The 12,765-nt window shown below is 47.8% G+C and overlaps 1 protein-coding gene across 2 annotated transcripts in view; it reads right to left on the minus strand.

The window, feature by feature from the left end:
* Positions 1-12,765, minus strand: part of F13A1 (coagulation factor XIII A chain) — a 145,095-nt gene that overhangs the window by 35,237 nt on the left and 97,093 nt on the right. For both annotated transcript variants that reach the window (XM_027128286.1, XM_027128287.1), the window contains 2 exons: positions 7,586-7,689; positions 6,122-6,210 (listed from right to left, as the gene is read on the minus strand). In XM_027128286.1, coding sequence (XP_026984087.1) covers positions 6,122-6,210; positions 7,586-7,689 — 193 coding nt within the window. The remainder of the gene's footprint in view (positions 1-6,121; positions 6,211-7,585; positions 7,690-12,765) is intronic.

A 12,765-nucleotide genomic window follows, 5' to 3' on the forward strand; every position in this document is an offset into this window, starting at 1 on the left:
GTCATAGCACATGCCCTGACCCTCACCCTGGGTGGTCATAGCACATGTCCTGACCTTCACCCTGGGTGGTCATAGCACTTGCCCTGACCCTCACCATGGGTGGTCATAGCACCTGCCCTGACCCTCACCCGGGGTGGTCATAGCACGTGCCCTGACCCTCACCGTGGGTGGTCATAGCACCTGCCCTGACCCTCACCCTGGGTGGTCATAGCACATGCCCTGACCCTCACCCGGGGTGGCCATAGCACATGCCCTGACCCTCACCCTGGGTGGCCATAGCACATGCCCTGACCCTCACCCTGGGTGGTCATAGCACCTGCCCTGACCCTCACCCTGGGTGGTCATAGCACCTGCCCTGACCCTCACCCTGGGTGGTCATAGCACCTGCCCTGACCCTCACCCTGGGTGGCCATAGCACATGCCCTGGCCCTCACCCGGGGTGGCCATAGCCCCTGCGCTGCCCCTCACCCGGGGTGGCCCGCGTGTGCCCGGGAGCTCCGCAGCTCACTGCCTCTCCCGCGTCACCCCACAGGGCCATGGCACCACGTGGTAGGGAGGCGCTTCCAGGCCCGGGGCCTGGGTGGTTCGATGCTGCCTCAGGTTTCTGAGGGGTGATGGTGTTGGCCCTGTTCCTCAGCAGAGTATCCAGGGCTCGGTGGCGAAAGGCACGTGCTGTGAAAGGCTGCAATGTGAAACCAGGAATCAGGACAAGAGAGGACAGAGCAGACACCTCAAGGATATTTCTCATGTTGGAGAAAAAAGTTCAAGGAAACTTTAAATGAGCTTCCTGAGGATTTCAGCCGTCCCTCTGGCGGAGACCATGCAGGCATGGACTGCTCCCTCCTCACTGGTGAACTATAGCCACCATGATGACAAATGTCCTCTTAATAAACAACTCTTAAAGCAGCTTTCAGTTTTCCAGGGAGACAAGGCTAAATATGAAAGTGGATGAATCCTCGTCTCCCCTGGAGCATAGCTTAGGAAATTTATGTAGGCTAAAATCTCAGGTCAGCCCACTACACCGTCCCTTGTGAGGAAAGGAAAGGAGAAACACACACATAAAATGGCTTTTGCATATGTGTGTTGGGCGTGAGGGTTTAGGGAAAAGATCCTTTCCAAGTGACATCCGCAAGCTTTCTTTTCGGTTGCAGCCGCTAGTGTGGCGGTTCTCCGTCCTGACTGCACATTAGAATCACCGAGGGGCTTAGAAAGTGTATGTAAGACCAGCTGGATCTCTACGGTAGAACAGCCATAAGGGGAAGAAATATTGGACCTAGGCTCCGTGACTTTGGGCAAGTTACTGAATATCTCTGAGCCTGGGTTTGATTATACCTCCCTTGCAAGGCTGGCGAGTAGATAAGCAACACCTGTGAAAGTCCTGTGTTTAATTTCTTTTGAGTGGAAAGGAGTCTTCGGGACCATCTGGTCTTACCCATACGTTTGAAAGGGCTCTGGTCACGCAGAACCTGGGCAACCCAACGTGAAATACGGCTATTCTCAGCCCCACCACCCCTTGCTTCTTGGCGAGACACAGGCACTTCCAAAGTGGGGTGGACAGTAGGAGGAGAGCTTTCCTACCAGGAGGAACAGAATGTGTAAAGACTCTGATACGAGAGCGTGTTTGGATGTTTCAGGGCCCCTGGGGCTCAGCAAAGGTGGGCTGGGTCCTCAGGCTAGAGAGGGGCCTCCCTGCAAACTTCTGCTTGTTGCCTAAGGAATGTGAACGTGTGTCCACTGCCGGCAGAAGCTACACTTCTCACCTCTCAGGATGGAAGTTCTGGTTTTCAGGACCCAGGACAGTGTCTGCTCTCTTCATCTGTTCCCAAGGGGAAGTAACGGCCCTGCAGGCTGTGCTGAGAAGGAGGTGCTCCTTCCAGGCCTTCTGAAGGAACGCAGTGGGTGCCCACCTGGTCCTGGAGCCCTCCTGGCACAACTGCCAGACGTCGAGCCCGTGCTTGCCACTCCTTCAGCCCGCGCGGGCTGGCTACGCGGCCACACTCCCGTGTGCGCCCCCTGCTGCTGCGTATGTGGGCCTCATATCCCACCAGGACTGCCGGCACTTGAGGGTGCCACGTGACCCCTGTCTCTCTGGAATACTGCTCTCAGCAGTGTACTATGCACACGCTTTCGCTTGCTCTATTCATTCATGTATTTACTGGTGGCTGCCGTGTACCAGACCCTGCTTTCAGCGATGAGAAGCCAACAGAGCCTACCTGCGTGGAACTTACATTCTAGCAAGGAGAGAAATAATAACACTGAGTCAGAGTAGAAGGACAGAAACAACAGGGCAGGTGGTGATGTTTCAGGTACAAGGTGGTGTGAGTGAAGGTCTCTTCGAGGAGGTGAGCTGAACAGAGATCTGGACGCAGGGAGGGAACAGGACATGCGTAGTGGGGAAGGAGCTGTCATAGCCAAAGGAACCGTATGTGTAAAGACTCTGACAAAATAGCAAGGTCAGTGTGGCTGGAAGGAAATGAGCAAAGGGATGGGGGTGGAGGGGAAGTCAGGGTCCATATCGCACAGAACCTTGTAATGATTTATGCCTCAGTGTATTGTAAAAGTGATGGGAATCCGTTAGAAGGTTTCGGGCAGGGGAGTGACATGTTTCTATTTACATTATGAAGGATACTTCTGGCTGGTTTGTGGAGAAGAAACAGGAAAGGGGCAAGCGAGGAGGAAGCAGATGATTTAGGGGCTGACGTCCCAGATCTCAGTGCTGTTCAGAGCTCAGAGGGTAATGGTAGAGATCACTGGCGTGGTTGGATCTGTGATCTTATTGGAAGGTATTATATCTCCGTTAAGATGCCTGAGGAAGGTTAAGAAGAGAAGCCAAGATGATTTCAAGTTTTCATAGGTTATTTGAACAAATGGGTGAACTATTTTAGATCGGACTAGGGGATGCCAAAAAACGGGCTGCATCTCGTAAGTGGCAGCAAACTAAACAAGCTTGAATTGAGAACGAAGAATCTGCAGAGAAGCAGTTGCACAGTTAGCACACAGGGAACTGCTGGCCCGGAGCAAGGGAAGGTGTGGCCTCTGGAGCAATGGGGTGGTGACTGCGGCCCCGAGGAGCCTGTCACTGCTGCCGTGAAAATTAGCTCCGGGCCAGGGAGGGAAAATGGGTGCGTGCATGTGCGTTTGTGTGTGAGTTTGAGTGGGATGGCGTGAGGGGGTCAACAGACACAACTAGAAGAAGCTAAGACAGAAGAGAAGCCTCAGCTCCTGAATGCTTAGTGAACGTGGGAATTGCGTGGGAATTGGGAAAGTAGCCCCGACACTGAGAACCGTTCTGCTCTCTTGAGCCGCAGGTCCCCAGGAGTCAGGGAGGATGGGCCGAACAGCCTCCAGAACCAAGAAACTCACCGCAGGGCTGAGGGCATGAGAAGGGAGGCGGGTAGAGAAGTAAGCTTCGGTCCCTGGAAGAAATCTAGAAATGGGAAGCGTAGATTTCCAAAACGGAGGAGAAGAGGAGAAGGGCAGAGGTAGGATGCTTTTCGTGCATACCTCTCTTATTTGGAGTCGTGCTTTCACTACAAAAGCCCTGAGAAAACCAAAGGAAGTCAATGAACATGATGCTTGATCTGGCCCGGAAATGAGTAAGGCGTGACCAAGAAAGTCAGTCTGCCGAGAGGCAAGAAAAGGCACGTTCCGGCTGACGTGGCTGGGGTCAGGGAGAGGCAAGCTTAGGCAGCAGGGAGGCGAGAAAGGGAGGGAAGATGCTGTCTAGAACCTGAGTCACATAGACTCTCATTAAAGTGAAATCCGACGCGCCCCATGGACTCCTACTTTAGAACCCTTGAGAAAAGGGTCCTCACGCACTTTTCAGCAGTTGGAGCATCTCTTATAAATGGCTCAGCCCTGAAGCTCAGCGCATGCCAAAGCAGCAATCCTACACGCTGTCAGACCAGTCTGCAGTGGGTGAGAGAGGAGTAATTATAACCCGAGAGTCCCGACGACATTCACAACACCGCGATCTATATTTAATAACAGCTCTTGGGCAATTCGCTCTTGGAGGGAGGCTGTTCCTCTCCCCTTCGCAGCAACAAAGCTTAATGAAAATACAAAAACAAGGCTTGGCGAGTTTTAGAGTGATTTCCCATTAAGAAGTGCTCATAGCATCAGAAATGATCAGACGGCAGCTGGGGAGGACTGGATAAATCTTTAAATCTCAAAATGAAGTCGAGAGGGTGAAATTCCAAATACGGTCTGCCTGTTCTCCCAAGGCTTCTAGAAACTGTGATGGTGGGAACAGTAGAAGAGACACTGTTCCTTTCGTGTAATTCACATTTCCGCTTTTGCTTATTTCCGAAACATTTCCCAGGCCTGCCCCCTCCTGCCCCCTCCTTCCCCGCCTGTCGCCGTTTGTCTGGTTTGGGCGTGGAGTAACATCCCAGCCTTCCCGTGTTCCCCGCACCCCCGAGGCCTTCCCTTCAAGGCCGTGCTGCACAGGTTCCCGTCCCTTCCCCGTGGGAAGCCTGTCGTTTACAGGACGAGGTGCCCGTTTCTCAGGACAGAAGGTCCCTTGTCTAGTTCCCTCAGCTGTCGTCATTTGACGCCTCCCAACACATCACTTTTCATGAGCCTGTATAGTTTTTCATTGTCTGCACGTACCATTTGGGGGCTCAAGTTTTCTCCTCTGTGTAAAGTTCTTTCCTTCCTCTGGCTTCTTTCTTACCCTCTTCGCCTGAATAATCACTAATCATCCCTCCAGACATGCTTCAGGCTCTGCTCCCTCCAGGTAGCATCTCTGGCCCTCCTTCCATGGGCTCCTGGAATACTCCACTCATCGTACCGCGGCTATCACGTAGCTGTCCTTGTATCTGTCCCCAGGTCACGCTCCCTAGACAGGGGCTTGTGGCCTTTGCTGTCCTGCCTCAGTTCCTAGCTCATATGTCTCAATTAACTTCAACGCGAGTCATTTATCACCCACATTGCTGTCTGACATTTAGTTCCACAGCATTCCTTGCGTTATTGTTATTTAAACGTTGCTGTGTTTACCTACCACCATCTCCATCAAGAATCCAGTTACTTAAGGACATAGGCTTCTGAATTCCCACAGTGTCTGGCACGTAGTGGGAATAGACATGTACTCATTCTAGAATAGTAGCAGAAAGGGGTGTTTACTGGCATGAGCTCAGGTGCCTCCCTGGCTTTAAATCTTAGCACTACTCTTTGTTGGTTAGATGATTGCGGGAAGGTTATTTAACCACTCTTTGCCTCATGTTTCTCTTCTGTAAAATGGGAAGAATTATAACATCCATTTTAAAGGGTTGCTAAGAGCATCCGATGGTAGGCAAAGTGACTACGTAGCAGTAGGCGTTATTTCATTGCGTTCATTCGTGAAATTATACTCTAGGTCAGTCCTGCCTCTCAGCCTCTCATAAACCTCTGTTCCTCACCCCTACCTTCAGCAGCCTCCTGGCCTTCTCCTTCACCTGATGTCTCTTACATTTAATTTGACTTTCTGAGCTCTCTTTGGAGCACCCTTGAACTGCCCTCTCTGCTTCCGACCTCCATCCAGTTCTTGCAGAATTTCAGACCCTTTCCCAAACCGTCCCTATCCACCCTTTAGTGTGCAGCGTTCTAGACCCTCTTCTCCCCTCCGTATTCTAGCAGCTGTACTCTCTGTCTCCACTGTTGGAGGATGGCCTGGAATGGCAGGAAATGGACTGGAGTTCCCAGACTAAGACCGTAGTTGGGGTGTGTTCAGGTGTTGTTCCGTGTGCACTGTTGGGCTAGTCTCAGGGTGAAGAAGTACACTCTGCCGTTTCAATTCACGGACCGTCTCCACCGATTTTTTGTTGAGTGATTCATTTAGTCACTTAATTTCTTGGGAGCAGTTGATACCTACTTCAGGGGTCCAAAGAACTAAGCTAAGGTTAGTAAAGCAATTGCTTTCCGGCAGAAAAATCTCAAAACATCAAGGAGAGAAAAATGTTTAAGTAAGAACTGCATTTAGCATGCAGTGCCTGGGGGCTGGAATGATGTCTAGTTAACTTTGTAAACATGAAGCATACACTATGTACCTGGGAAATTTAGAAGTAACAGCCCAGTACCTTATTTTTTGATGTGTTAAGAGGTTGGGAAGGAAAGCAGCTCTTTTCCCCAGCTTCCCACTTACCTCTGCAAAAACGAAGGGTGCGTCAAACTGGAAGCAAACATTGCCGTGCTTAATGGCTTGAACAGAGGCCGGGCCGCACCGATACATCCCTGTATCACACAGAGGAGGGGCAGCATGAGTTTGCCATCTTCAGTTCTGTCCAGATACAGAGCTGATCTGGATCATAGCCCTGAGGTGACTCCGTAGAGACAAATGTTCCTCTACTTCATCACCGAGGTAGCCCCAGTGCTTTCCATGGCCGGAGCGGGCCATGGACTCACGTGTGTAATCGAGAGGGAATCGTTGGAAATGACTCTGCAAACCAAAATTTGAAGCCACGAAAAGAATATAGGGCAACACTATTTCTGCATCTACTCTTCCAACTACAAACAGACTCAAGTGTGTTGGTGCCCAGCTGCTGGCTTACACAGGGCTTATCCTTTCATAACTCGTATCTGGAATGTTGGAAACAGTGATCCGTCCTCAGTGTTTGTGTTGTTGTTTTCACTTTTGTTTTTTGTGTTTGGACGTTATGGACACATGTCAAGTTTAACTGGAGAATCTGGACATTAGCCACACACATGGACCAGGTGCACTCAGGAAGTCAGTAGGCCCACGCTGACTTTCACAAAGTCCTTTGAATTTTAACCAGCTATCTCTTGTTAATAAGAGATTAGCTGCCGTTAGTCACCCAGCTATCTCGTCATGATATATAATCCGGAACACCAGAAAGTGTTGAAATTTTTCTCTTAAAATCCAGTATTGTACTGGCGTTCCCTTATGAGTATGTAATGAACGTTTTTGTGTATATATATATATGCACACATCGATATCTTATATCAACACCTGGGGAGAGAAAAGTCGTGTCCTAGACCACTGATTTTTATCATCATGCTAAAGAGAAATGGGGCCTCACGATGTGTGTGATTTTATAAAAATTCGGTGGGAGAGGGGGGTCATAGCTGCCACTACTTAGCACACATGTTAGAAGATACGTACCTACGTACTCAAGTTTTGAAAGAAATCACACAACCTAAAAAGAAATCAGCGTCTGGAGAAACAACAAGTTAAAGGATGATCTGTAATTATTTGTTGAGTTCTTTATTTTTACCACTGCCATCTATCTTATCACTGTTTATCAGGCAGGGCTGAAGTCTGTTTTATAGCCTAGCAAAAGTGCTTACCCAGATGCATTTTCTCTTGTCTTCAAAACTGCTTATTAAAGCAAGAATCGATGAGGTTATATATGTTAAGTTTTATGCTTTTTCCCCCCTAGAAGTTACAAAATAATCAGAGTGAAGACAACCAGTGAAATGCAGTTAAACCTGGCTGGCAGGTAGTCAACCCTGTACATGCGCCCAGGAAGCATACTTCTGATGCTGCTCCCACTGGGAGGGAGTGTTTCCCACACATCAAATGCAATCATAAAAGCAAAATAAAGATGGGCAGTACATCCATTTCCCTGAGGGGGGATGCGGTTTTTACCGTCGCTGTTTTCCTGCGGGGTGCTGTCCACGACTTGCCAACCTCCAAATCCAATGGGAAGATCAGGCCTCGTCATCCAGGCTTCGTTCCAGCAGTGGTAGTTCCTTAAAAAACACCACCCCAGCGAGACTAAACTTCCCATCACATTCAATGCTTCAGGAAATCAAAAAGTGACCAAAAATCCTGTGACTATGCTACCTATAAATTATCAGAATGGCTTAAGCTAGCTGGAAGCTTCCCAGAGATATACTGGGGCTCTAGACTTAAGTTTTCTGTGCACGTCCTTTTCCACCGGCACCCCTGGGACGGCGCTCATATGGCTGGACATTGCTCTCTCCCCCACTAATATCAGCTTCAAGGCCACCCAGAGATATTCTAATCAATGCCTTAAACAATTTTGATCTTAACCCTTGTCTACTGCCTAATGAAACAGAATTTACTATGGGCTCAAGGGATATGGCAGGGAAGAAAAGTTAATGAAAACTGAGATACACATTATCTTTGAATTCCTTTTATATTTATATGTATATTAGATTTATAAAAAGCATATCCCTTTGTAACGATTAAGCAACAATGCTTTTGTTTACGGGCTTAGACTATTGCCATAGAAACTGTAATGTTAACTCCTGACTGTAGCTGTCTGTAATTTGTGGCAAATTTCCATCTGGTGTCCAACAAGAAGGAAAGGTTGTCAGGGTAAGTGTCTCTTTACACTTTATCAAAGGTGGGTGACCCATGAGCTGAAGGCCAGGCAAAACTTTTCAGACTTAGCAAGTGACCCTTGAAACAAGAGCATGGGATAAAAATATCATAGGGCTTCCCTGGTGGCGCAGTAGTTGAGAGTCTGCCTGCCGATGCAGGGGATACGGGTTTGTGTCCCGGTCCGGGAAGATCCCACATGCCGCGGAGCGGCTGGGCCCGTGAGCCATGGCCGCTGAGCCTGCGCGTCCGGAGCCTGTGCTCCGCAACGGGAGAGGTCACAGCAGCAAGAGGCCCGTGTACCGCAAAAAAAAAAAAAAAATCATCACGAATTGTATTATTACGTCCTTGGAAAGACCTGAAATTATGTGACGTTACAGAAACAGTGGGAGCACATTAACCTGTCGGCATTACAGAAAATATTCATATAGTAATAACAATCTAATGGTGGCATGAGGTAGTTACAGCAGTCTTTATAGCACTGGTGAATTTCAGATCCAGCTACCATCCACCCATACCTCAGTGTCCTTCACTGTCAGTAATTCGTGCATGTGCCCATCTCTCTCTGAGTTCAGCTCATCTTCGATTGGCTCAGTTCAGAGGTATTCACTTATCTATGGGCCCATCATGCACCAGGCACCATGCTGGACACCCAGTCATGATCAAGTCATAGGTTCTTGCCCATAAAGAGCCCCACGACTGAGGAGGAATGATGAACACAGAAACCAATTGTTAAAACATTTCATAGGTTTGCTGTGAGGCTTAAACAAGCTAATACGTGTACAGCACTTAGAACGGGGTCTGGCTTATGACAAGCGCTCAAACATGGTAACTCTCTGACGTTTAAAAATAATTGATTGAAGTGATGCATGCTACAGGGGAAATTCATTTGGGGTACAATCGGGTCTCAGTCGGGAAGCCCTTGGGGCAGGAGGGAAGGCACCACAGCAGAAGTGGTAGTTGAGCTGAGTCCCCCAAAATAAAAGGGAGTTCAGCAGATTAACAAAAGAACTAAGAACAAAGCAGTGGAGACAAGAAATAGCCAACATGGTGTGTTTGGTGACCTGTATGCTGTTGTGGCGGGTGAGTAGCATGTCTGCATACTTGTGTGCATGGGAGAAGAGGATTGGCAGGTGAAAATGGGCAGTACGTCACAAGACCGTCAGGTACGCATAGTGCAACTGTAGGCCAGGCACTGTTCTAAAGTCTTCATGTACGTGAATACATATGATGTTCCCAGCACTCTACTCTATTGTTATTATTATCCCCCACTTACAAGGGAGGAAACGGAAGCACAGAGAGGTTAAGAATCTTGCCGGAGGTTGCACAGTGTGTTAGTGATAGAGCTCCAGGATCCATGCTTTTAAACACTGAGCTATGTTGTTGGTGAGGATGAGATTGTGAGATCCTTTTATCCCAAGTTAAATATTTTGGTTTTATCCTTGGGCCAGTTAAATTTGCAGATCTGTATTTGTGGAAGCTGGGCGAGGACCAGAGACTGAGCTGAGCTTCCCCTCGTCACCGTGGAGAAGGAGAGGAGCTGTCAGAAGGGAACTGTGAGTGTTGAGGAAGATTTTGAGTTTCCAGGGAGTGTGATGGTTCCATTCACCAAGACCGAATGAAGGAAGAAGAGAAGGTTTGTGTTGGGGGCCGGTGTTGGGTGAGTGACATGTTCATTTGGGACATGATGAACTCGAGTGCCCGTGAGAAACTCAAAGGATGAAACCCAAGAGGCATTTTTATGTACACACGTGACACTCGGAATTTGACGTAGGAAGCCACTGGCGTCTTTATTGCTGATGGAGGAGAGTGGTGAGTGCAAACGCCAGATGCAGAGGGAACTGGAGGGGAGAAATGCGGAGTGGATTTCTCCCCCAAGGGTGACCTAGGTTGTGAATGCAAGAACAGATGATAGGGCAGTGGCTAGAAAATAATGCAATGTGGGAAGATTGTTTTGATTATTTTTACGTTAGGAGAGATTGTCATGTCTATGGAGGAAGAACCAGTAGAGTGGGAGTGAGATAAAGATAGAATAAAGGGAGAGATGGAATAAAAAAAGGCTCAAATACCAAGGATGCAGGAGGATGAGGTGGAGAGCAGCGCCATGGACAAGTGTGGGGAGCGAGGCATTGTCTGCAGGGGACGGGGGTGCAGATGTAGGTCAGGGTCAAGGTGTGAGGTGTCGGGGCACAAGCATGAGGCTGGCTCCCACCTGAGAGCCTCTATCTTTGCTCTGAAGCTGGAAGGAAGGTCACGGTGATCAGGTAATAAGCAATGCTAGCCCCCCTTAAGAACGGTAAACGTTGCACCATCAGGCAGAGAGATCCAGAAAGAACAGCAGTGAGACACTTGCAATCCCAAATGGCCACAGTCACGCTTCCTACACAGCCTGCGATGTTTAGCAACCCTGGCTTCCACCAGCACTAGGGTAAGAGGCCCCAGAACCTCCTTATTTAAATTCAAGTATCCTGGACCAGGTGAGCCTTGAACAAGATAAATAAGCTTTGCATTTCAGATCTCAGGTAAAGACATTGCTTTGAGGATTTTATTTCCTTTCAAATGACCAGGAGATGGAGAAAGGTTTCTTCTCTCTGTACTCACGGTCTCTTCCACTTTCACCTAAGACTGAGACCTTATTTGTGTGTTTGGGGTGGAAGAGTTTAATAAGAGGGTCAGGAACTTGTAGCAGTGGGTGAAGTGAACAGAACTTATGCTCTGGAGGGGTTGGGCCTTAGTCAACGGGTGGAAGGCCAGTAGCTGGGCTCCCAGATTGCCACAAGCAGAGGAAGAGGTTGCAACCTCTGAAGAAATGGGGCTTTTTCCATCATGCCATTCTCTCTGCTCAGGAATGGCCAGGGGGAATGCGTCCTGGGCCACCCATGCCACGAGGGTCCCCTTTTGGCTGGATGTTCAGTATTGCTGGGTATACACGCCTGCCTTTTGCATCTCAAGTTCCCCTATGAAAGGGGTTAACATTTACAGACATTGCTGAATTCCGTTTACCTACTATCCAGGCTGGGAAAATATATATGCTTCTTGGAAAGTTTTTTTTATTTTAAAGCTTTTTAACCTAGATCTGTATCTAGATAAATGTATCTTGCTGTTTCATCATATGCACTTGCAAAGTGTGTGGATTCATTTTGTGACCTCCGCCTGCCTGTTCACCATCGCATTCCCAGAACTAGAACTGGCCCATAGGAGGTGCTCACAAAGTATTGGTTGCTTGAAAGTTAAGGATATCTCCTAGCAAGGCAGGCAGGCATAATTAAATCTTTGTGTGTCTGTTTCTAAGATTCACGGTTTTGTATTTTCTCAGAGCCTTCATTTGAAACCCGACTTCCCATCATACCATCAAAATATGCAGTGTCCTTTTAAAGTTAAAAAGATTATCAACCTTCAATGTGATCTAGTATCCTTGTTGTCTCTTTCTAAAGAAGCAGGGTAGAAATTAAAATAAAGCCCCCATCTCGTCGAAAGTTATTTAATCAAATTGAAAATAACTTCTTTGGGGAGATGATGGAGGTAACAAGTGAGCATCACATCTTTACTATGTTACTTCCTGTATGTTTCCTGCAGCGGCAGCTAGTGATTTCTAGAACTCCTTTCAAGGATGTAGGAATTTGGCAGTATTGGAGCAAAAGACGCAGAGAATCTTCACCAAAAGCAGAGCCTCGCTAGCAAAGCAGCACCATGCGCTGCTGGAGGACCCTGGAAGGGACATAGCAGCATTGGTTTAGTTTATCCTTTGATCTGGTAAACTCCTTTCCTTAGAATTACACACATGCAGAGATAAGAATGTGAAATGTTCATCCTTGCATAATTTTTAAGAAGGAAAATCAGAAACTGTCCAGTATGTGATTAACTATTTTAAATCACAAAATAAAATACTATTCAGCCATAAAAATCAGATCTGTATTTATTAGGTAGGAAAAATAACCATGGCATATCAATTTTTAAAAATCACGCTACAGAACACCAGGTACAGTGTTCATTGTGTACGTATATATGTGTGGAAGGCAGAACGTTAAACGATCCTCACACTTGTATAAATCCCTCCCTTTGAATGTGGGTGAAGTCTATGAATAGGATGGGATGTTGCTCCCGTGATTACATTTTTACATGGCAAAGAGGATTTTGCAGACGTAATTAAGGTAAGTAAGCTGTTGATTTTGAGTTAATTATAAAGGAGATTATCATGTGGGCCTGACCTAATCATGTGAGCCTTTAAATCTAGGAGGTCTGGGACATAGCAAGCTAGAGATTTGAAGCAGCAAAGACATTCTCCTGCTGGCCTCGAAGAAGATGGAAGCTTCCATGAGTTCTACAGCTGCAAGGAACTGAACTTTTCCAAGAACCTGAATGAGCTTGGAAGAGAGCCCTGAGCATCAGAGGGGACCACAGTCCAGGCTAACACTTTGATTGCCATCATTTGAGACCCTAAGCAGAGGACCCAGTTAAGCTGGGCCCAAACCCTTCGCCTA

This window comes from Aethalodelphis obliquidens, unplaced genomic scaffold (genome assembly GCF_003676395.1).
Source record: "Aethalodelphis obliquidens isolate GAN/ISIS:26980383/991018 unplaced genomic scaffold, ASM367639v1 scaffold34, whole genome shotgun sequence".
In the NCBI taxonomy this organism is placed as follows: domain Eukaryota; kingdom Metazoa; phylum Chordata; class Mammalia; order Artiodactyla; family Delphinidae; genus Aethalodelphis; species Aethalodelphis obliquidens.